The 26,151-nt window shown below is 40.8% G+C and overlaps 1 protein-coding gene across 1 annotated transcript in view; it reads left to right on the top strand.

Moving 5' to 3' along the window:
* Positions 1 to 26,151, top strand: part of Tspan7 (tetraspanin 7) — a 114,814-nt gene that overhangs the window by 72,044 nt on the left and 16,619 nt on the right. Inside the window, exons 2-3 of the mRNA XM_070040634.1 lie at positions 20,688 to 20,876; positions 25,098 to 25,172. Of these exons, the coding sequence (XP_069896735.1) occupies positions 20,688 to 20,876; positions 25,098 to 25,172 (264 nt within the window). The remainder of the gene's footprint in view (positions 1 to 20,687; positions 20,877 to 25,097; positions 25,173 to 26,151) is intronic.

Here is a 26,151-nt window from a genome sequence, read left to right as displayed (position 1 = left end):
AGGGAAATCTCCTGTGTGATAATGAGATAAGGGTAGTAGCAGCTCCATGTTCATGGGAATTTGCTAGGCATGGGCCTGAACTACATTATTATAGTAGTATAATACTATTGAGCATTTGTTTATTTTAGGCCCACTGCTAAATACCTTAGCTGTATTTCATTATGTCCTCACAGCTCCTCCATTAGAAAAGTTATTCTCATTAGACAAGGGAGGTAAGGGAGGCCTTGCCCAAGGTCACATGGTAGGAATTCAGCAGAGCTGGGTTTTGTGTCTGGTCAGATGAAAAGCCAAATATAGGGCTTAGTCTTTCTGCTAGAGGATTTGTGTAGAAATTCTTGGCTTTGGAGACTAGTACAGCCTCCCAGTGGGAGGTCTCAAATATGTCTGCAGTACGATTGATGCTCAGAGCACAGCCCCTTCTTAGCATTTCTACAGTCTGCAATTCTGAAGAGAGGCTTTGAACTTCTTCAAGAGAAAGTTTTTCCTTTCAGATGTTTGTTTGTAGATGAAGAACAAAGAAAAAGTGTGTCACTTTTAATGCCAATTCTCCTGTGAAGACATATATTCCATTCTGAACTTGAAGAACCTGACTTCTCCTTTATTATTACTTTCAGAGTGATGTTGACAGAATTATCTCAGAAAAAAGGAGTCCAAACCTCCTACCTAAAAGACCTACCTGTCCTCTGACCAGCTCTACATAGCATCTGGACTCTTGTGTGATGCCTTTCCCTATGTACCCTAAAACTCCAGTCTATAGAATCATCTTTATGCTTCCCGTCTTCCTTCTTCTTCTTTTTTTTTTTTTTTTTTTGCTTCTCTTTCTTCTTAATTTACCTCTTAATCTTTTTTCCTCAATTCTGGGGCTTGAACTTAGGGGGTATCACTTATTTAGCTTGCTTGCTCACAGCTGGCGCTCTACAATTTGAACCACACCCCCAGCCCTGATTTTTGCTGGCTCTTTTGGAGACAGTCTCAGAATTTTTCTGTCCAGACTGGCCTCAGACCAGACTAAATAGGATTCCAGATGTGAACCAATGGTGCATGGCCCAATGCTTTGTCTAAATTTATTTCACATATCTTTTCAAACTCCTACGAAGAATGAGATCTGGTTTGTCTGGTGGTAGCTTTCAGAGTCCTTTCTCCTACTGTCCCCACAAAGCATGTATTACCTTTATTTTTTTATCAGAAGTTGAGCCACTGCAATCTTATAACAAGTGGCCAAGATAGGGTGAAAAGGGAGATAGTAAATAAAAGCTAGGAAAGAAAAGAAGAAATGCATTCCCCCATCTCTTCCTGTCTTTTGGAAAGTTCTATTTTCAGTTTATCTTCGAATTTGTGAAATGTGTCTCAACTAGCTGCTGTCGCTTGCTACTATTGCCCTGTAAGTTTCATTACGAAGTGTGAAGTAGTGATTTTTCTTAGGTATGAAAACTCTACCTCTTCTATTAGTCATGTGTCATGTTCTCTTGGAAGCCATTAACAGTTTCTTTTGTTCTATTTCTGGCACTCTCTGGGGTGTACCTTTGTGTTGTAAGAGCAGATTTGTAGCTTACCTGAACCTATCTGCAGTGACCCCCAGGTTAAGGTGAATATACTTTTGAGTTTATAAGTACTTTACACTGGGCAGCTGTCTCTGGAACATCTCAAGACTGAACTTGAGATTTAGGGGACATGACTGATTAGAAAAGTTAGCAAAACTGAATTGAGTAAGGAAAAATAGACAATACCATTGTGGGAAGACAAGGTGAGCTGGTTGCCCAATGAGTGTACCTAGGAAACTTACACTTGGCTTGTCACCATGCTTTACCACTGGTAGGAAAGGATAGGAGATAGTTTCTAATTTCCTAGAATTTAAAGTCTAATTGGAGAACAAAGACTTGAAAGCATGACTATATTAGGCAAGAATAAATGACTTAAGTAGCTGGGTACCAGTGACTCTCACCTGGTATAGTCCTAGCTACTCAGGAGACTGAGATCTATGAACTAAAGTTTGAAGCCAGCCCAGGCAGGAAAGTCCATAAGACACTTATCCCTAATTAACCACCAAAAAGCCAGAAGTGGAGCTGTGGCTCAAGTGGTCAAGCACTAGCTTTGAGGTAAAAAGCCCAGGGACAGCACCCATGCCCTGAGTTCAATCTCCAGGACTGGCACACAAAAAAGACTGTGAGTGTAAGCAGTGGGTTTTGTAGTATTGAGTGCCCAGATAAACTGACTGCAATGGAGCAAACATTGAGAGTATGAAAAACTTTTATAGGATCCAACTTTTGTGCTGAGGAACCTCCTACTACTACAGGAATGCACATGCGAATGGCTAAAGCATAGCATACTTCTGTCATATGAGCACATAGAAGAGTAGGTAGCTTGAGAGTAGCAGTTAAAAGTCCAAATTGAAGGTTCAAATCCTCGTGCCATCATTTACTGATCATGTGATTCTTGGGCAGGTTTTTTTGATCACTCTATGCCTCTTTTTTTTCCTCTTTAAAATGAGGAGCAAGATAATAACTACCTCATAGAAGCTAGGATTGGTGTGAAGGATTGAATAAATTGATACACATACACTTCAAGGGTTCCTGGCTCAAGATACTCTTTTGGACATTAGGGTGATGTCTCCAATGGGAGACAAACTTTGGTTTGGAAAAGAACAGAGAAGGGGCAGAGAAAGGTACACAGTAGGCCCTTAGAAGGAATTTTTTAAATAGGCAGACAATGAGAAGGGACACAAAATGGCATGATGCGTTATGGAGAAAGCTGCAGTTGGTTAGATATTATTGCAATGTTAGATTTGAGTGGAGAGACTTTTAGAAATAAATATGACCCAAATTGGACTTTAAAGAATGTGGAAGGATTTACTATTTCAGACTGGAGAAATGTGTAAGAAAAGGCATAATTAAGGTTGTGTATTCAAACTCTGCAACAATACGGGGAAAAAATGGTTTTGAGACAGAGACACATTTCTCCAAAGTAATTTTTTGCAAAGACCCAGCTGAAAGTACTTAATACTAAAACACGAAATTAAGATTTAGCCTATTTCCCCTTGTTTACTAAGGAAAGCAAAATTGACCTGAGAGGACCCAAGAGGAAAAAGAGCAGTCATAGGATACTTGGTTAAGGAGTTTAAAGCAAATTGAAGTTTTATGCCCAATAAATGGGAGATGGTGTGAAGGAAGAACATTAACATATGTGCATGTGCATTCATGTGTGCATGTGTGTGTGCTTGCATGGGGAGGGGGTGTAGAAAACAGAACCTTATATATGAGAAGCAAGTATTCCCAGCTGAGTAACTCTCTAGGGTTTGTCAGATTCCATCAATGCTCTGTGCTTCTTTCACTCTGATAATATGAATGGACAGATGGCCACAGGGGTGATTAAAATTAGCAGAGCCTCAACTCCCTACTCTTTCCACACTGCACTAACCACTATAAACTATGCATGGGAGGAAGAGTTTGATTGAGGAAGGTGATATATGGGCTAAATTTATCCTGAATTGCTTTTTTGAGAGGAGCAGTTTGAAAGCGAGCAGTTAGCTGGAAAGTGCTGATGCTGCTGACCTTGAGGTGTTTTCTTTTTAATTTGAAGATTTGGTTTTAGTAAATTTTTAAATTATATTTTTTGTAGCTTTTTATTTTCCAGGGCTGAGGACCGAACCCAGGGCCTTGCGGGTGCCGGGCGGGCTCCCTTCCGCTGGGCTAAACCCCCAGCCCCTTAAATTATATTTTTATTATCTTGTAGTTGTACAAAGTGTATACTATTCAACATGTTGGTTTAAAAGTATATTGCATCGGGCTGGGAAGGTGGCTCAGTGGTAGAGCACTTGCCTTGCATGCATGAGGCCCTGGATTCGATTCCTCAGCACCACATAAGTAGAAAAAGCCAGAAGTGGTGCAGTGGCTCAAGTGGTAGAGTGCTAGCCTCGAGCTGAATAGCTGAGGGACAAGCGCCCAGGCCCAGAGATCAGGCCCATGACCAAAAAAAAAGTACATTGCATCTTGATTGATAATTACCCCTGGATAGGGGAGGATATGACCTTGAGTTTAAGAAACAATAGCTCAACCTGGCACTGGTGGCTCACACATGTAATTCTAGGTACTTAAGAGGCTATGAACTAGAAGATTGTCATTCAAAGCCAGCCTGAGCAGAAATGTCTGTTAGATTCCATCTCCAATATGACCAGCAAAATGCTAAGATAGGGAAATGGCTATTGAAAGAGGGAGAAGCTCAGTGTTCTATCTATAAAACAAAACCATTAAATATTTTTCCCTAAAAGCCAGTCCAGACCTCTACATTCCTGAATGTCTAGATATTTAACCAAATATTTTCCCAAGAGGCAATTCAGAACATAAAATGAATTCCAATAGTATGGATTGTTCGTAGCATGGGTAATTGTGAAAATACTTGGCAGTGCTCAATAATAATATTAATAATAAAATAATAATGGGAACACCTTTGACATTTCCTGCTTACCAAGCCTAGTATCTCCTGAGTCCATTAGACACTTTGTAGATAAAACCACTCACGAAGCCTGTGAAACAGTAAAACTCAAACTAAGTTAGATGTGAGAATCTGAAAGAAGAAGATTATACTTTTGGTGCTTGCCTCATTTCTGTGTAAGTTTAGTGTACTTTTTCTCAGCCTCACTGGCCATGAGCTACTGATCTGGGAAGTTCCAGACTTCTAATGCTCAAACAGACTTAAAATTCTGATTTTAACTAGAGAAGATTGGAATGCTTCCTAACAATAGCTGTAAAGATACTGAAGCTGTGGAAAAGGTGGTCAGGCATAAATTAGACATCAAGTACTACAGAACTTTTGTCTTATATGCTCAATAAAAAAGGAAAAGGCTGCAAGATTTTGTGACAGATAGGCTATGGTTGTGGCTTGGGTTAATGCATTTTATTTGGATGGGTAGCTCATGTGATCGATGTCTAGCTGTGAGTTTTTTTTGTGAAAATGGTGTGTATTTTTACTCTGAGGTGGAAGTGAAATAGAAGGATCGGGAGGGCTGGGCACCAGTGGCTCATACCTGTAATCCTAGCTACTCTGGAGGCTAAGATCTGAGGATCACAATTAAAGTCAGCCCAGGCAGGAAAGTCCATGAGACTTGCCACCAGTAAACTACTCAGAAAAAGCCAGATGTGGTGCTGTGGCTCAAGTGGTAGAGTGCTAGACTTAAGCAAAAGAAGCTCAGGGACAGTATCCAGAGTTGAAGCCCCAGGACTGGCAGAAAGAAGGAAAGAAGGAAAGAAGGAAAGGAAGGAAGGAAGGAAGGAAAGAAAGAAGGAGGGAGGGAGGGAGGGAGGGGAGAGGGAGGGAGGGAGAAAGGAAGGAAGGAAGGAAGGAAAAAAGGAAGGGAGGGAGGAAAAAAAGGAAGGGAGGGAGGGAGATAGGGAAGGATGGAAAAGGAAGGTGGGGGATACATGTACATAAGGTGCTTAGCTTAACAGGAGATGTCAGAAATTACAGGAAGGAGTTGGCACAAGTATACTAAGTCATCTTAAAAGACAAGAGCTATAATGTACTTACCTAAAGGAGGATATGTTTTAAAATTAAGAAGCTGTAATTATTTTCCAATCCAAGTATATAACAATGTACGAGTTATATATTGTAATTATATGCATTCATGTGGTCTGAAATGATTCAGAATTTGAATATTTTCATTTAAGGTGATAGCATTTGGGGACATTATTTAATTGTTAAAATTTGCTAACCAAGCAATATTTTTTAAAAATTATCTTTAAGTAGTGGTACAAAGGAATTGCCATTCAACAAAGCAGTTTATGAATGCAATGAATCTTGATCAATGCCACTCCTTTGATTATTCTCTCCCATCTGCTTTTATCTTTCCTTCTGGGATCTTTGTGTGTTTCTTGCTGCCAGAGATTGGTGGTGGGAGAGTAGGTTTTCTCCATTTGTGGTCCCTCACTGAGGTCACTGCTAATACTCCCTTGTGTTTTACTTAGGAAGTGTGGTGCTGATAGGTATCATCATGATACTCCAACCTGAAAACCACCTGAGCTATGGTGAGAAACAGGGATATACTCAGGGAGAAAAGTTTGGAGAATACTGTCTTCCTGCTTATTTATAGATTTTCTTTTAATTACACTTAGTGGGAAATGCATACTTTAAAATTATGTTCCCTATTCTGTTCTAATGTAGATATTTTTGTTGTTGTTGTTCAGTCATAGGGCTTGAACTCTGGGCCTGGGTGCTATCCCTGAGCTCTTCAGCTCAAGGTGAGTGCTCTACCACTTGAGCCACAGCATCACTTCTGGTTTTCTGGTGGTTACTAGAGATAAGAGTCTCATGGACTTTTCTGCCAGGGCTGGCTTTGAACCGCAATCTGCCTCCTGAGTAGCTAGGATTGCAGGTGTGAGCTACTGGTGCCCCACTAGATGTTTTTATAGGTTAGGTTTGTTAGCTATGGTGCCTTAGTTAAGCTCTGTCAATTATTCTCCCATTTGAATTACAGAGAGATGACCCAGAGTTGATATATAAACTATTCAAGTAACTTCATTTCTGAACTTTACTGAAATTCGTCATGAAATACGTGAATTACAGAATTTTGTGCTGCAGAACTTCTATTCTTAACCAGCACCTTCTAGAAGGCATCACATAAATTGAGAAAATAAGCATTTGTTGAGTGTGTATTATATGTACGACCCCATGCTGATTGCTCCTGGAAGTATAAAAACATTCAGTCTCTAACCACAGCTGATTACATGCTGTTAGGGGACTACATCAACATTTATAAAACTTCAAGACAAATTGAAAACACAATCTGCAACGTGACATAATTGTGACAGTATTAATTTAATAGACTCTATTTCAACCCTTTGATTTTTAGTCTGTATTCTTGTGGCTTTATTACTGAAAAACCTGTGATGCTGGATATTAGGCACAAATGGAATCCTATAGCTCTGGAAGATTGTCAGTGCTGATTCATGTCAATTTGGATGATGATGCTATTCATAAACTCATTGCTGAAAGGAGCTTACAATTTAAAGTAACAGATTGGGGCCAAGTCACATACACAAAATAAAATGAAATAAACTGAATAACAAAAAAAAGAATTTGTAATGTTTCCAGCATGATATAGTCAGGAAGACTTAGCCTGGGAGTCAGAGTATTGGGCTTTTAATTTGTCTTTGTTCTTTACATATTGTGGGGACTTAGGGCAGCATTTCATTTTCTCTGAGCTTGTTTCTTCATCTTGTGAGTGGGCATACTCATTATGTGAGTGTTATGAAGTTATTAGGAGGATCAAGTGGAATTTTACAAATGAAAATAGCACAGCTTTTTCTGGGCATTCGTTCTAGCATGTGCTGATAACATGTGGCATTAAGACCTGGTCCTCCATCAGAGTGGAAGGCACCAAAGATTCCCAGACATAAGATTTTTTCTCAAGATGTAATCTCCCTTCCATACTCAAGGCTGTTCATCAGTCTCTGTTGCATGTTTGAATTGAGGTGGGTGGACTTTAGTCACTGTACAGAAAGAGCTTATCTTCATGGGTCGAAAAGAAAGTGGCTAATATGTAAAAGAGGCCCCATTGCAGAGCCTTTTCTGGATAAGAGGCAAGAGAGCAGCTTCCCTAGCTTCTTCCTTGGAGTTGCCTTTATTTCTCCAACAGATGCCTGTGGTCCCAGGAAAGCATCCTTACAGTGGTTTCTCTCTCCTGTGGCCTCATGATCTGTAGGAACAATATAAGCCAAACTGTGCTGAGAGAAAGGTTTGACAAAAATAATACCCACTGATCTCAGAGATCAATGGAGCTTGTCCATCCATCCCACCAGTGTGCCAGGGTAGTCCTGTGGTCCCAGTCAGTGTGTAACCAGGGCTTCTTAGGGCTCTTGGCTTTGAGTATGAACATATAGCAAGATCTGGTGGTAGTCCTGTGTTCAGCAAACAAAACCTTGGACATTAATTCATGTGAAATACAGTAGGATTCAGCCCCTTACGTGCTTCTTCAGAGTCATAAATGGCCAGTTACTTTTAGCTAACAGTCAGAAGTAAGAATTTCTGCTCCTTGCTGATCCTCTTTGCTTTCAAAAATATATTACATTGATGACTTTTGGCCTCCGAATTGGAGGGTCTAATGAATGTCTACTGTCTGAGTGCAGTAGACATTTTTTCTAAACACTATGTTTAAATAATACAACTTATACAACAGATGCCAATTTAACATTTGTATCTCTCCAGCCTTTTCTTTGTAACTTAGCAGACTCCATGACCTACCACTTCTGACCCATGCCCTTCTAGCAAGCTCAGAAAGCAAAGCAGAGTTTGATGTGTCCTAGATAAAAGCTACTTGCCTTCAAAGTACTCTGTCTGATCATGTTTCATTATTAAAAGCAAATATGAGACTGGGCAGCAGTGGCTCATGCCTGTAATCCTCGATACTTAGGAGGTTGAGATCTGAGGTTCCAGGCCAGGCAAGAAATTCTGTGACGCATCTTCAATTTACCAGCAAAAAGCCAGAAGTAGAGCTGTGGCTCAAATGGTAGAGCACTAAACTAGCCTTAAGCACAGAAGCTCAAAGACAAAAACTCAGGTCCTAAGTTCAAGCCCCAGGACTGGCACACAAAAAAGGAAAATATGAGAGAGACATCACACATGCACCATATCACACCCACACCCACACCCACAGAATCCCACAAGGATTTCATCTGTTTTGGAGAAGCAGATGATGGGGGATGCAAACAAAATAAAAGTTTTAGAATAAAAGATTGGACACCACTCAGAAGAAATATATGGAAAATCCTAAGCCTGTTCAGAGAAGGGGAAAAAATATGAGTGTCCTTGACAGAAAAGACCTTTTAGTGGAAAGGAGGATTTGATTCTGTTTGAAGGGCAAGTAGGGAAAGCCAGCTCAGCTGCTGTGGAACTTAAAGGTAGAAACTGGGGTTGGATTTGCCCCATAAATATCTAAGGAACTTGTAATTGTTTTATCTAAATAGAGCTCTGGTGCAATATACTACTACTAATAGACACTCTCCTTTTAGTTCCAGGTTATGTCAGTTTGGTGGTTTTTTTAAAAAAACAGAATCCTTGTCTATGTGTGAAAACTATGAAAGTTGCTAGTATAACTTTTGGAAATTTATGTTTTTGCCAGTCCTGTGGCTTGAACTCAGGGCCTGGGCACTGTCCTTGACCCTCTCTGTGCCCAAGGCTAGTGCTCTACCACTTGAGCCATAGCACCACTTCTGGCCTTTTCTGTTTATGTGGTACTGAGGAATCAAACCGAGGGCTTCATGCCTGCTATTATAGATGAGCACTCTACCAGTAAGACACATTCCCCGCCCTGGAAATATATCTTAAACCAGATTCACTAATTCTCAAAGTCAGTCAAGATCTTTGACATTCACTTAGAAATAGAAAAGATTGTATTTGCCTGGGGAAATAGAAATATTAAGAAAGCTGGACAGCCAGGCCTGGTGGTACCTGCCTATAATCCCATCACTTAGCAGGGTGAGGCTAGAGGATCCTAGATTACCTACTTAATTCCAAGACAGTTAGAAGGGGATTGTACAAGGAAGGAGGAAGTGAAGGAGGGAGAGAGGGAAAAAAGGAGAAGGGGAGGGAGGGAGAGTGAGAGAGAAAAGAGAGAGAGAGAAAGAAAGAGAGAGAGAAAGTGAGAGAGAGAGAGAGGTGAGCAGTTAACAGAGAAAAATGCCCCTTCAATTTCAGAACACAGCTCATTTTAGTTGCAACCTCATTACACTGTACACGGATTTCTATTGCTCTTCATGTGACAGAATTTTGTGGCCTGTCATTTCCTGTGGGAAATCAAGGAAATGAAACTCGGGCTCTGAGAAAATGGTTTCCCTGGTTCCTGTGTTGCTAAAGCTCCTATTCATTCATGTATGAAAATCCAGGGAGATAATTGGCTAGGAAAAATCACAAGGCCTTCTGGACAATAGTGAGGATGGGAACAGCTTCTGACAATCACTGCAACTGAGCCTTTCCTGCTGGCTTTCCCTCCACAGGACTTTTGGTTGCCTCTAGAGACTCTGTGAAGCAGAAAGCTGCTTACCTTCTGTCCTAGAACCTCCCAAGGCAACCCACTTCATTTTGGGCAAGGCCTATTATTAGAAAATTCTTCCTTATCTTGAGCCAAAAGTCTGTTTCCCTGTAACTTTCCCTAGCACAGTCCTTTTGAGGACTGACCCAGAAACACAGCCACCATTTATAATAGTTTCCCAAAGAAAATACAATTTGAATTCCAAATGTATAAACAATATGCTGGAACATGGCCTACTTCATTAATTGGAGCATGCTCAATAGGGGGCATGGGAAGCATGCCATAGGAAAGGAGAAGGGTCAAGGCCAGCGCTCATGGGGTCAGTCTGTAGAATCTGTTTTTGCTTTTTCCTGTCTTCCTTTGGCATTCACAACTCAAAACGGCCTATGAAAATGCATTGTAGAAAATGGGTCAGAGTGCTGGCTTCCTTATAATTCAGGAAGCCCTTAGTGTAAAGAAAACAGGGCTTCACATTATGGTACTCACCTGTCTAGGGGAGATGGGGTGATTGGGTAATATTGGATGAAGAGGAACTTAGCCCTATGCCCTGCCCACATTTTCTTACCCTACTACAGGAAGCAGAGCATTGTAATGGCTAAGAAAACCGCATTTGAGTTGAACAGAGATGGATTTGACTCTCTACTGTACTACCCTTTTAGCTCTGCAACTTTGAGCAAGTTCTTGAACCTTTCCAAGCAGCAGGTTTGCATCTGCAAAACAGAGATTGAGAACAAGCGCAATGGAGCATATAAGGAGCACAGCAGTGCTCAATAAATGTCATTTATCACAGGCATACACAATTAACTGTGTTTCCAGACCATGTGCCTTTAGCTAGAAATGACAAACCACATCCGGCTCCAGGCCATTGGAGTATGCAGATTTGATGCTGCTGCCTTCGCTGGTGACTTGGCCCATCACTTTTAGTCAGAACTACTTTGAAAAGTTGTTGTTGTTGTTGCTATTCCCCCTGGTGCTGGGATGGAACACAGGCGATTGCACATGCTAGACAAGGGCTTCACCATTGAGCTTAAGCCCTAGCCCTTCAGCCTACACGGAAAGTCAGATTCTACAGTTTCAAATTGAGTTATCCTCATAAACATCTCAATTATGACCTCTTGCTTTTCTTCTTGGGGCTCAAACCAGAGTACTTTATTCTTCAGCATTATTTCTAGAATGTGCTTGTTAGAAATACAGTACTCAAGACACTACAGTTTTGTCTTCTTTCATAAATTGAAATTTCCTGATAATTCAGATAGGTCTTCTCATAGGATTTTCCCTATATTTGTGATACTTAACATTTCTGGTTTCTCGAGGATATTCTTTCCCCATCTTGGCTTTTAAAATATCAAACTGTAACTTGGAGGGGAACATGTTTCCATTTCTGTAGGTTTGTGTGCTTCAAGGGACGATGGGATAGCATTTTGAAATGAGTGAGCTTATGGCGATGCCTGCAGATTTTTTGTGCACACCAACCAATATAAGGGTTTGAACTCATGTTCTCACTTGGTTTTCTAACCAGGATTTCTTGCATGTGGCTGGCACTCTACCACTTGGACCATTCCTCCAATCTGGGTTAATTGGAAAAACATCTCAAGAACTTTTCTTCTAGGGCTGGCTTTAAACCTCAGTCTTCCAGGTCTCAACTTCCTGAGCAGTTAGAATTACAGCTGTGACCAATTGGCTCCTGGCAGATTTAATTTTTTAAACCAATTCTCATGCTAGTTTCAGGGGCAAATTGGTGCAACAATAGCCATATTAGCTTCTGAGCTCTTTGTTGGTTGGTTGTATGGCTTGAACTCAGGGCCTGGGTACTGTCTTTGAGCCTCTTTTTGCTCAAGGCTAGCACTCTACCACTTGATCCACAGCACCACTTCCGGTTTTTGAGTGGTTAATTAGAGATAAGGTTCTCATTGGGAATTTTTTTCTGTCCAGACTGTCTTCAAACCATGATCCTCAGATCTCAGGCTCCTATATAGCTAGGATTACAGATATGAGCCAGCCTTGACAGAAAAGACTGTGAATTTCCATTTCCAGTTAACCAGCAAAACAAGACTGGAGTTATGGCTCAAGTGGTAGAGAGCCAACTGTGAGAAAGCAAGCCAAGTAACTGTGAGGCTCTGAGTTCAAACCCTGATAAATAAATGTAGTAACCTATGCCTTAGGAGAGACAGGTTCCCTATTTGGCCTCCTCAGTGCAATGCTAGTGAAGACAGAATTTCTCACCTTTGAAACTCACACTTCACTCACCTGCCTATTACCTTGCATTCCTTCATTTAACAAATATATACTGAGCATGTACTATGGGCATGTGTTTTTTGGTGCTTACATTCATTTACAGGACAAATAAATGGTGTCCTTTAAAAATGTTTTATATTATAAAAATAGTGTACAGAGGGGTTACAGTTACATGAGTAAGGCAATGAGAACATTTCCTATCCAGCATTGTCAAATAGTGTTCTAAGATGAGAAATACTGCAGAGAAAACCAAAGCTGCCCTCCAACAAGACTTCAGTGTTAAACAAGGTTATTAGGGAAGAGCTCATAGAAAAGCATAAGCTTAAAGAAAGCACAGACCTCAGAAAGGCAGTAGAGAGAATAGCAGGTGTAGAAAGCACAGCATAGGAAGAGGCCTGGAGTGTTTGAGCAACAGTGAAGAGCCCTGTAAGGCTGGAACAGGAAACACAAGGGAGGAGCCACTGGAGGCCACATCCAATGACCCAGTGAAGGGTATAGGTCAAGTAGAACTTTGCAGGCAAAAGGAAGAATATTGGCTTAGGCTCCAGTAGAATACTCTGACTGCTGTGTTGAAAACAGAGAATGGGGGCAAAGGTGCAGGCAGAGAGGGGGGTATGGTTCAGGGTAGTAGTTGTATTGATGTTAGAAGTGATTGATGTTGGAGTGATTGATTTTTTTATTCCCAAAAATATATTATAACCTTAAAGTTAATTTCTTACAATACTCTATCAATATGAGGTATATGACTTTTTTCTGGCCAGTCACATGTCATTTAGCAGTGAGACTGTGTCCTGAAAAATGTATTCTTGGGCAGTTTCGTCATTGTGTGAATGTCATAGAGTGTTACACAAACTAAGGCTACCATGTCTTGTGAGTCCTGCATCATATACATAATCTGTGGTGCAGTACATTAACCATACAGCTTATTTGGTGACAGTATTACATGTGTGCAGGATGGATATATGAGTATGGAGAAGAAGCGTAATTCAAGCACTGTATAAGTGGATTTTTTTCATTTGTTTTCCACCCCTTAAATCACCTCAGGAGGAAGTTAGGACCACCAACAAAGAGGAGCTATACTTCACTATTTCTGTCAGAATCTTGTTCTGGGATACTGCATCCATATTTCCTTCCTGTGTTTTTTCCTCATTTATTAATAGGTCCTCTCCCGAATTCATGTTTTGTCAGCTCCAGTTTTATCTAAAATGGCCACACCCCACTATATATAGTCAAAGAGGACATGGGAATTCACCATGCTTCTTCTTGTTTATTTTACTTTGGTGCATAGTATATATGGCATTGTTTTGGTTATTTACAAGAAGATAATCCTATATAGAAACTGTACTTTTCCAAGTGATACAACCGCAGGAGAGCCAAATCTGTTTGACAACATAATCATGACATGCGCTGCTCTGTCACAGACTGGCATTTAGGTTCACATTTATGGGATAAATGTGAGAATTTCTTCATCCAGGCTCATTCCCATCTGATACCTCTGAAGAACATAGCCACTATACTCTGAATTTGAAGAAAAATTGGTTGTTAAGATTCATTCTGTATTTATCAAGCTCTTGCTGTGGGCTCCAGAGGGACAGAGAAGCACAGTGACTGGTTTTCAAATTAAAATTTTGGATTCATAATCGGACAAGCAGTGGTGGCTGTGCTTGATGGATATTAACACTGGATGAATGACATGTTGTCTTGGGAACTCAGGCACAGGATGTGGCTGAGCCTGTGATGGATACAAAGAAAGTAAAGGACTTTCTTCTCTTCCATGTGACTCTTAAAACTTTGATGTGTACACAATTAACAAACAGGACAGGATAAACATGTGGTTGGCCAAAACTTTCAACAAGCATTAATACAGTGGTAGCTCTTATTCATAATCAACTTCTGACATTTTAAAAGTATCTTTTCTTATTAGGGTAGGTTTTGACCCATCTTTGCAGCATCAGTCCCCTGAGCCATGGAAGCCATGGAAGTGTTTTCTCTCCACAGCTCTTCCTTCAGTAGTGGTTGGCTACCTGCCAATAGTGCGAAGACTGTTAGTACTTCTGGCACTCATGTGGCCTCTGTGGGTGTTAAACTGTGCCAACAGATTTATAAAACAAGTGAGATCGACTTGGGGGTTTCATGGAGGAGGTGTGCCTTAGAGAGAATCCCCCAAACATTAAGCTTCTGACAGTTTCACCAGTACAGCTGGTCCTGGTTTCTAAGTACATAAATCTTCTCGTAAGTGGCTTTGCTGGCCCCAATTCCTAATTCACCTATGTGATGTCTATTTGTGAATCTGGGTCATCATGCAACTAGAGGTGTGAGCTTTAGCTAGATAGTATTAAGCTCTGATTTGCTCATGCTTTCTTCCTCTCACATATTCCTGGACAGTTAAATTTGGAAGGAGATACTCTCTATTTGTGCAGAACATAAAGCTAAGTCCTGTCTTCGACTTTTACAGGAAAATGTCAATAGTATTTATCCATTAGAAGTAATGCAGTGAGGTTCAAAATAAGTTACCCTTGACATTCTTCCCAGATGTGTTCAGTTGATTCCCTCAGGAAATGTTCAGAGCCCAGTGTATCCAGGCCATTGGTAAGTAGTACTTGACATCCTAGCTAACAGTTGGCTTGATCATGGCCCCTCTGAGGATCATTGGACCTTTCAAAGAACTTTCACACTTAAAGGACCCTGATAGATAGTTACTAGAGTCAGTTTTGTGACCTTAGAGTTGTCAAATGAAGGTATACATGTACTGCATGACTGGTGTAAGGTCATTGTTGTGACTTAAAAGGCAATTGAGAGAGCTAGGTGCCAGTGGTTCACACCTGTAATCCTAGCTACTCAGGCAACTGAGACCTGAGGATTATAGTTTGAAACCAGCTTGGGCAAGAAAGTCTGTGAGACTCCTATCTCCAATCAAGCACCATAAAAGCTAGAAGCAGAGCTATGTCACAAGTGGCAGTAGATCAATAGCCTTGAGCACAAAAGCTCAGAGACAGCATCCAGGCCTTGAGTTCACACCCCTGGACAGCATACAAAAAAAAAGGTAATTGGGAGAAGGAAGTATGTTTTATGGGACATAGATACCTAGAGCTATTTCCTATAAAATGATCACTTGCTTTACTGTGCACATGAAGTGCCTATGACCAACCTACAACCAGAGCTGGAACTTATGGGTTGTTACAGCATCTTTCAAAGCCCCTTTTTTATCTTCATCTGTGATTTATTGTCTGCCAGACCCAGGTTCTGTGGTTACTGATAAAATCCAAGTAGGACCTAGAGTTTGTGATGAGTTGCTCATGACTTAACTCCTGAAACTTGACATTTATGAATTGGCTTGAGGATGTCATAATATTTAAATATAAAATTTATCTTAGTGAGCTTTCTGGGTGTGGGAATAGAGTATTAGCTCACAAATATCCTTTGGGTCAATGAGCTATTTCCAATAAGTCTTTTCTATTTTGTTTCTGGTCCCAGACCAGGACTTGAACTTGGTATTTGATGCTTTTGCTCATTGGCTAGTGCACTACCAAATGAGCCACGCCTCTAACTCCTCCAATAAGTCTTTAAAAAGACTCTTCCATGTCTCTTTCCTTCATAAACTTGTCTACTCCATTCTGTGTCTCCTTATTGTTTCCAGTCTTCCAACATCATTCTCCTCCATTACAATAAGGATCTTGCTGAGACAACAAAGTTTCCTTAGCTGTCACCTCTACCCACAGCTTCACCTGCAGCTATGACTCACTCCTGAACTTCAGACTCTCATATACAACTACCTTCTGAGCATGTTATCTATCAGGCTTTGGATCCCCTCAAACCCCACAGAAAATAGGGCCTAGGCAAGATCGTCTCTGAATTGCCTGTTGGTTCTCAAACTCAGCTTGAACCAAGCAGCAATTAAGATGATCTCCTCTTCTTTTCTGCTTCCCTGTCCCTTGGTAATGATACCATCATGTCCTCTTTTCTACATATTACAAACACAGTGTGGCAAATGTACACTGATCCCAAAATGATGGAGCCTGTGCTGAAATTACCAAAGTAACTCAACCTAGAAAGACGCAGTAGAATAAGTCATCTTGTTGCTTTTAGTCTTCAGAATGATAACAATCTTCTTAATGTAAAAGGGAAAGCATTGATTATTCTAGTAAACATATACATTTTTGGATATCTGTGCAGAAATGCAAGACCCCCCTCCCCCCCAGGCAGTCTTCCTTCCCTCTCTTATTGGTAGCCTGGTGCCACCTCAGAAAGCTAGAGAAACTACCTTCAAGTATGAAAGTGAGCTGACTTCCCTTCTCTGTCATTAATGTTTGTTTTGTTAGTCACAAAGCAAACCTCATAAATTTCCTGTCCTTGTTTACAGAAAGGTACATGCGAAATTTATTGCAGAAGGAGTGTGTCAAGTCTGAAATTCAGATTTGTCGTTCCACATAGAGATGAGAAGATGAAGCAGGACCCTTCCTACGTTCTACTCTTACCGAAGGGGAAACCGAGGTCCAGATCATATGGCCAAAGTTCACACAGCTAGTGACAGAACTACAAGCATTGCTTCCTAACCCCGAGACCAGAGAGATCTAACGTTCATGTACTTTTCTGCCCCTTATCCTACCAGTGAGTTCTCAAGCCCATATACACAAAGATAACTTGGGATGAAAACTCAAAATCATAAATATGAGGAATACACACTATTATTTTGATAAGTGTAAATCAGTAGATTATACAATTTTTTTGTCATTCCAGCTGCTTTCTCCATCTCTACAAAAGCAGGTACCACACCTTTCAAAATTACTCTACTGTCCACTTGGTACACACATTCACATAAGTATTAGCTGGAGAAACAAAACAAAACAAAACAGATGTCAGCTGCTTATACATAGTATCTTTGCCTCTCAAAAGGCCAAGATTTAATGAATTGTGGTTCAAAGCCAACCTTGGCAGAAAAGTCCACAAGACATCTCAAAAAATTTTTACAAAAACTGGGCTGGAACTATGGCTCAAGTGGTAGAATAGCAGCCGAATAAGCAAGCTGAATGAGTATGAATGAAGTCCTGAATTCAGAAATAAGTACCTCTAAAAAAATTAGCTGGCTACTTTTCTTCTTAAAATCTGACCTTTGAGGGATCTTTTGACTATTAGTGGTATGTGTGGAGCTTTTATCATGCATTTTTTTCTGAGTTTTTCAGGAATAGGAAAGGGATATGTCACAATATTTCTATGTATAGTTGACAACGATGACTTAGCTTGTAACCCTGCAGGATGGTTGAATTGAGGCTTGTGTCTCAAAGTCTAGCTGAGGTTTCTGTCTACCATCTCTTCTACATGTTTCTTTTGATCAGGTTAGATGCAGCGTTTGGATCCTGTAGGGCTTCTTAGAAAGGGTCTCTTCTAGGTATCTTGTGCCTCTTTCGCCTTTAAAGCTTTTCTTTAGTTGTATAATGTGCTAAATATGAACTCATGTTATCATTACAATAATGTGAATCTGTAGGTGGAACTCCTGAATCAGGTTTTATGGATTTAGAGGGAAGGAATAGGAACATCACCGCAGACCCAAACCTGGCATGGCACGAGTGTGTCCACATCAGTTTAAAAAGAAGGTCTGTGCTCTGCATGGGGAAAGAAGAGTGGGTATAAAGCAAATAGTTCTGGACTATTTGAGGAAGATGTGAGCCCTCTAACCCTGGATCCTCTAGGGATTAGGATGCTACAGGGTCAACAGGGAGACTTCTCAGCATTAGCATTTTCACTAAAGCAATCATATTTAAACAATGACTGGAAACATATACTACTATGTATACTCTGTACACATACAAAGTGGTATTGAAACTTTGAGAGCAGTCCAAAATGCAGGTAAGATACATTCAGCCTCAATAGTGACAGAACTTTTCCAGTATTGCATTATGACATTTACAAATTAAGACAATAATTCTAGTGTGGAAAGGTGTTTTTTTTTCTGGTTCTATTTAAAGTTATTTCACATTATTCACCTGATTTGGAAGTTTCTTAAGTATCTGACAGACTATTTAATAAGGTATAAGATCTAAGACCCAAAGATAGGAAGTGTGTATTTTGTCCATATTAATAAGCATTTACTCTGTGCCTTGACAGTACTAGTTTGAGTATTGAATAAAAGATAGCTGTATATTTTTCTATGTCGTGTCCCTGGTACTTTTGTCAGTAATTATTTGTGATTTGGTTCTTACATTTCTATTCTAATGATTGAAGTGTTTTGTGTTTTTACCAGCAGACTTTTCACACAAGGTACTACTTCTTTTAGCTACCACCAGATGTCAGCAGAGGATTTGGAACTCTTGGCAGCATCTGCGGTCTGGTTTTCATTTACTAAGGCCATCCTCATGGGCCATCAACCTCCACTGGGCCACCTTCTCTCGATATCAGTATTAAATGCTTTCTCTTCAAGAATGCATGCAACCATTCACCTTTATAGCACTTGTTATTATCCTTTCTCTGATGTAAACATTTTAAACTATCATTCTTGGTGATGGTCCTATGAAACAAAGAGGGTATGTGTGTAAGCTTTTGCTTTTTATATTTGTTTTTTGTTTTCTGATCTTTCATCACAAATAGGTAGAGCTCATCCTTCCCTGAGACAGAGAAAGGTGTAAGGTGCATTCTTTTTTCTGTGCAGAGAAATAACCTGAGCATAGAACTTGATGGCTCCAAACTAGAGAAAGTGTTTTCAAAGTAGAGCAGAAAGATGTTCAGGCATCTTCACTGACGATGCCTTTTGGTCCACAGTTGACCTGCATTTGGCAGTGTTCAATTATAGATATTAAGGGACAGGATGTTGAGTGGCAGAGCAAACTTTGGAATGTGGATATAGATTTGTGTCGTGGCGATTTTTCTCCAGTTCTCATCTTGCCTCTTTTTTTTGGTTGTTGGTTGTGGGCACTGTCTTGACCTCTTTTACTCAAGGCTAGAGCTCTACCACTTTGAACCACAGTACCACTTCCGGTTTGGGGGTGGTTAATTAGAGATAAGTCTCAGGGGACTTTTCTGCCTGGGCTGGCTTCAAACCTCAATCCACAGATTGTAGCCTCCTGAGTAGCTAGGATTACAGGCATGAGCCACCAGCGCCCAACCTCATCTTGCCTCTTTACTTGAATAGATTAAGCAAGGATTGGAGGCATTTGACAAGGGACAGTAGACTCTAGGGTGGGGCAAAGTTGGGAAGGGCTTCAGTGAACACTTGGGTTTCTTTCAAGCTTCATACTGTCAGAAGTGGTAGCAACCAGAAGACTTGTTTTCTCATGTCACCAAGCCATGAGTAAACTGAAGGAGAAATCAGCTGGGGATGATTAGAGACATAAAGCAACTCATGTTTCAGCAAAGTTGCTGGAGTCTGAGGCCTGTGTAAGATGAAGGGTAAGGCATAGCATGCATGACTGAGACTATGCCCTGAGTAAAGACCTGATTGATACATGGTTCTAGAGTTTAGACCATTTATTAAGAGATTTTCTTTGGACTGTTCAGCAGGATTTGACAAATCATATTACATCTAATTCCAAGAACTATCCCCATTCTTTTGTTGCTTTATATTGCATAAACGATTGTAAATCCGACAGCACAACAATGATTCAAAAGCAGTTGAAATATTGTGTTTTATAGAGATTTTGGTGATAATGCTCAAAGAGAATCCACTCTCTTCTTAAAATAGCATGTAAGCTGTTCTTCAAATATCCCATATATACACATGCCTTCAAAGAGGGGAGCTGACTTTCTTCCTGGAGCAGCAGCAGCTAGGTGAAGACTCTCAGATCTGTCTTATGATATACTTTTTCAGCAATATTTGTTGTTGTTGGTGGTGGTTTTTAGGTTCCTTATTGTCTGGTTAACACAATAACAGCATATGGGATATGTAAGAGACAGATGTAACTTACAAAATCAAAATGTCTTTACTGTTAGGAAAATGGAGGAGAAAGGAAAAAGGCCTGACTCAATCTTCAACAAGCTAGGACTGTTTACTGAGGCACAATAGCAAGGGGTACAACCTTCCCCCTGGAATGGAGGTTGTGCAAAGAAGTGGGGTTGGAGTTGGGCTTTAATGGGGTCTTGAGCAAGGAGGCAGAGGTTACCAAAAAAGCCATTAGGTCTAGGGCAGTGGGGGCTTTCAGTTGGGCATACAATGGAATATTTACAGCCAGGCTTAGGTGAATTGCCCTGTCTGTGTCAAACAGTCTGAGCATATCTGATGGCTTGCCTGATGATATGCACCTGGGGAAATAGGGTGGGTTCAATCCTTCATTTACTCTGTGAGTTTTAGGTGATGATCTCCGACATTTCTCACTACTCGGGAGAATTCCTATAGCAAGGACCATCGTCCCCACAGAACCTTGTGTGTTCCATGTAGCCACATTACTTGATTTCAGTTCTTACCTCCCCTAGCTATGGTTTCACACTCTCCTCTTCCCCTTTGCAGATCACTGGGGTGATCCTGTTGGCCGTTGGAGTCTGGGGAAAACTTACACTGGGCACCTATATCTCCCTAATTGCTGAGAACTCCACCAACGCTCCTTACGTGCTCATTGGAACTGGCACCACTATCGTTGTTTTTGGCCTGTTTGGTTGCTTTGCTACATGCCGTGGTAGCCCATGGATGCTGAAACTGGTACGTATGTCCCAACATAATGCTGCATTCTCAATTTTTTTTTGAGACAGAAACCAAAAACAAAAATAACAACTAGGTAACTCTAATTGGCCTTTAACTCACAATCCCATGATGGTAAAGTAACCCTTTTTGAGGCCACAGATAAAACTTTAATATGTACTCATTCTAATTTTAGCAAAAAGTATTGCCTAGTCCATCTTGTAACCCCCTTCACCCATGGGAAACCCAAAACACAGCATCATATAATAAATCTTGTCTTAGTCTCTGTCTCTCTGTCTCTCTCTGTCTCTGTCTTTCTCTCTGTCTCTCTGTCTCTCTCTTTCTCTCTCTGTCTCTCTCTGTCTCTCTCTCATCAGTTATGGGGCTTGTACTCTGGGCCTGGGTGTTGTCCCTGAGCTCTTCAGCTCAAGGATAGCGTTCTACTACTTTGAGCCACAGCACCACTTCTGGTTTTCTGGTGGTTCATTGGAGATAAGAGTCTCAAGGACTTTCCTGCTTGGGCTGACTTTGAACAGTGGGCTCAGATCTCAGCTTCCTGAGTAGCTAGGATTATAGGAGTGAGCCACCAGTACCCAGCTTGTCTTAGTCTCTTAACAAGGACTGTGACAGAGCAGTGGACAATGATTCTAATACTCTATTGATGTCCTCCTGGCTAGATGCCCTGTGTTTTGCACTATGTTTTTTTTTTTTTTTTTTTTTTTTTTTATTTTAAATTTTTGGTCCGGTTGTGGGGCCTGAACTCTGGGCCTGAGCACTGTCCCTCAGCTCTTCAGCTCAAGGCTAGTGCTCTACCACTTGAGCCACAGCGCCACTTCCGGCTTTTTTCTTTTTGCTTATGTGGTGCTGAGGAATCGAACCCAGTGCCTCAGGCATGCAAGGCAAGCGCTCTACCACTGAGCCAACTTCCCAGCCCTGCACTATGTTTTAAAAATCACCTCAAGCATGTGGTGTGATAGGCAAGGCTTTCTCCAGAACAGAAGCAGCTTTTCATCTCCAAGTTCCCACTGGAGAACTCCTTCCTGTGTCCTTGAGCCTAGCTGTGCTTGCTCTTCTCTCTACTGGTGGCATACTCTGGCTCATTTCTATGGGAGCTGAACTAAGCTAGAGCCTTGCATTCAGAGGGCAGATACAGCGCCAAATATTTGTTACCAGGACTATTGCTGGGGGCCTGTACTCTTAACAGAACAGAGGAGTGATGTAAAGGATGAAAGGCAGATACTGTGACTTTTCACTTTTTTTTTCTGACAGACCAGTTACCTAGTTTCTTACTGTTTCTTGATGAGGGTTAATGTTGAAATACTTTGTTTATGAAAACTAGCAAGGACTTCTCCTCAAAAGGAAATTTTGGTTAACGCAAGTAATCTTAGACATGTTATTTCATTAAAGGGGGAAGCAGAGATTCCACTGGGCTCATGATGTTGCCTGTCCTTGATCAGCCTTAAGCTATAGTTACATCAAGTGCCACCTCTTAAGTGGAGGGTGATTCACTCCAAAGGAACCACATTCCCAACTGGCCCTACTTGATCATCATTCTCTGTTGGCAATCCCATGGAAAATGGTGGCCTTCTGACAGTCACCTTCCCTCACAAGCCTGGTGTGAGACTCTCCCCCAGAGTAATACATACTTCTAAAAGCTTCCAATTTTGCATGAAGTTTAGAGAAAGAAGGTTGTGTACATGGACCATAATTACTACATGTTTAATATCTAAGTGACTGTGCTTTGTGAATTTTTTGTGGGGGAGAGGAGCACTAGGGATTAAACCCAACCCTTGCATTTTATTAATACTTAGAAATTGTTATTTTGAGCCAGTGTTTCCTTTTTTTTGTTGGGGTGGTACTGAGATTTGAACTAGGGTCCTTGCACTTGCTAGACGGATACTCTTTTTACCACTGACCCATGCCTCCAGCCTGATTTTTGGCTTGGTAGTTTTGAGATAGGATGTGGCCTCTGCCTTGCATGTACCCGCACACAATCCATCAGTCAGGTTTCATGGTAACTAGAATAATAAGTACATGCCACTATGTCCAGCTCTTTGCTGAAAAGGAATCTCATGAACTTTTCTTTCTGTACAGCTGGCTTTGAGTCATCTCAGCCTCCCCTGTAGCTAGGAGTTTAGACATGAGCCACCAGTGCCACCTGGTTTCTATTATTATTATTATTATTATTATCCTTAAGAAGTTGTACAAAGGGGTTTCAATTCAACAAGTCAGTTTATGAGTACAATGCATTTTGATCAATGTATCTTGTCCATTGTTCTCCATATTTCCCAACCCTATCAATACCCTCAAGTTACAGTGCTCCATTTTCATGTAAGTACATTGACTATACTGAGTGTATTTTCCTCAGTCTATTCAGCTGCTCATCCTCTCCTTGACATACGCCTGAACCTTGACGAAACATGTTTCATCTTCCTGGCATTCATTTTGTTAAACTATCTGTTAGATGTTCAGAGGACTTTTTATATATATATATATATATATATATATATATATATATATATATGTTATATGCCATTAGAATCCTCTCCTAAGTATATCTTTCTTTTAATATATGTGCTACTAGTTGAGTAAAACAATGTATGTTTCTATGTACATGTATACTGTAGAAGACATATGAACATTTTGCAGATAAATAATGTGGGCCATGTGCAGTACACCCAAATTCCACAGCATCACTAGGGTCATTGCAAACAGTCAGGACCATTGTATTTCATTTTGAGATGAGAAGCAGCAGATTGTAAGACATATGCTTTGTTGGTAAGGAATCAATTTTCCTTCCTTTTATCTGCTTTTCAAAGTTACAAAAATGGAAACAAGTGCCTTGTAATATCCCTGGATTCAGATGCTCACACATGTCTGGTCTCTGTCTCTCATACACACACACACATACACACACACAGAGAAAGTACAGGCAACATGTGATGAAAAGCACTAAAGTTTTTAGATACATGCAAGGTCTATTGTAGTATGCTGTATTTGCTGTTTAAAAGACTATAAATCCCATGTAGTGTTCAGACGAGAGAGGCAAGCAGCCCCCTGGGAAATGCTGAGGGTCCTGTGTTCAGGGATAATCACCATATTGAACAAGTGCATCCTCCTTTGGACCCAGATGATAGTTTAAAATTGCAAATGAAGTCATTTTGTAGACATTCATATGAAATGTGGCAAGGACAGTAGAAGAGTTTTCCCAGCAAAGACAGGGAGCTGTGACTGCTCACACGTGTGAAGGGTCTGTGTAAAACAGAGGTAAGTTCTTCAAGTTGTTGAAAGCAGAATCAGCAGCAGTAAGTGGGAACTGGAAGTAGGCCAACTTATGGCCAAGGAAAAGGAAGCTTTCCCATCCTTTGGAACAGTTACAAATAGAATACGGAGGGCCGGGGAGGTCACTCAGTGGTAGAGCATCCAGGACCTAATATGTGCGCGGTGCTGGGTTTAATCCCTATCATGACAACATTAATATTATTTTAATGAAAAATTACTAATATTTTTAAATGAAAAAGTCTGTAGGAGATGGCCTTTCAGATGCCATGTAGCATGCCATTATGAGTCAGAAAGGAAGGGAGTCAGAAAGACTCCTAGACAGAGCAGAACTGTGGCCTATGACCTCCAGAGTAGATTTTTCTCTACTGCAAAGATAGTAGATACCTTAGTTACAAGTGACTCTTCCAAGTTTCTCCAGGTTGAATTGAACTGACAGAACAATGCCAATCTCTGCTGAGCTCTCCTTTAAAAAATTAAAAAAAGCTGGGTGCCAGTGGCTCACACTTACAATCTTAGCTACTCAGGAGGCTGAGATTTGAAGATTGGGATTCAAAGCCAGCCAGGACAGAAAAGTCCCTATGAGACTCTTTATCTCCAATTAACCAATCAAAAACTGGAAGTAGCACTGTGGCTCAAATGGTAGAACACTAACTAGCCTTGAGCATAAAGAGGCTCTGGGACAATGCCCAGGCCCTGAGTTCCAGCCCCACAACAGACAAAAAATTGAAAAAAGGAATGCAGATATTCTACAGAGCTCTCCTTGGCTTGTATACTCCAAAATATTCATGTATCTGTTGAGGCTCATGTGGGCAACTCGGGGCAGAGTATTTTTAATTTTTAAACTTTTTGAATCTTTCTTAAGGGAGTATAAGGCCTTGTCCAGTCCTACCTATCAGGAAGCAGTTTATCCCTCTTCTTAATCCCAGCATCTGACCTTGTTCTTGTCCACTTGATTTTTAGTATGCCATGTTCCTGTCCCTGGTGTTTCTGGCTGAGCTTGTAGCTGGCATTTCAGGGTTTGTGTTTCGTCATGAGGTGAGTATATGGAAGGTGGAAAACTCAGTAAACTGGTCTTTGAGGGGGAAATTTTGGAAAATTCTTGGAATGTATGAAGCATGCAGATAGGCTAGCTAGTTTAACCAGTGGTGTCTCCAGTTTCCAAATGTCATGTAATATAGCCTGAAATTCGAATTAAATTCTCCATGCAAGAATTTCACCAAATTCTAAACTTCCTTGTTGATCTTCGCTCTGTTTTAAAACAGTGACTTTCTATATAGATGAAATATTCCTTCAGAATAGTTGCTTTGCTTCAACAGAACATGTGTGTATCTGTAACAAGTTGTCTGGGCCTGTTAAAGGCAAGTCAAACTAATTATCTTTCTATCTCATAAACCCATTATTAAACCCTGTATTGTAGTAGAACCCTGCATAGTAGGAGAGCCAGAAGTAGATAGGCATATGTGGGAAAGAGGAACATAGAAGATGCCGGTTGAAAACACACTGAGGAAGAGTGTTACTGGGGTGCTGATATCATGTCTTGCTGGGCCCTGCTTTTATTCTTGGTTAAGTTGTATCCCTTGGGATCTTAGCTTTTTGTTTTTTACTCCTTTCCCTATTGCCCTGAGTTTTCCCTTTACTGGAGGCATACAGTATCCAGCCCAAGCTGATTTCTAGAACCCACTTCATATGAATTCTGCATCTAGAGTTAGACTCGCCTCCCTCATTCTTGTTCTCAAGTGAAACCCAATGACATCACAGCCTTGACAGCCCTGATAGATGTCCCAAGTTCATACATGAGTACCAGGAGCCTCCTGCCTCACTCCTGCCTGAGCGCTTTTGTCTCTTCGGTGCTTTTGTGACTATTCCATGTAGACATTTTTTTTAAATGTCTTCTGCTTCCTGGGGCTTGAAATTCCTTACCTCCTAACTTCTTTTATCTGAGCCACTTAGGAAGCCACACTTAAACCTCAAATGCTGCTGGTCTTGAATTTGGCTAAGCAGTCAAACTCACGAA

Source organism: Dipodomys merriami, unplaced genomic scaffold (assembly GCF_024711535.1).
Source record: "Dipodomys merriami isolate MVZ:Mamm:240054 unplaced genomic scaffold, mDipMer1.0.p SCAF_3, whole genome shotgun sequence".
NCBI lineage: Eukaryota > Metazoa > Chordata > Mammalia > Rodentia > Heteromyidae > Dipodomys > Dipodomys merriami.
This window is presented reverse-complemented; position numbering and strand designations above follow the sequence as displayed.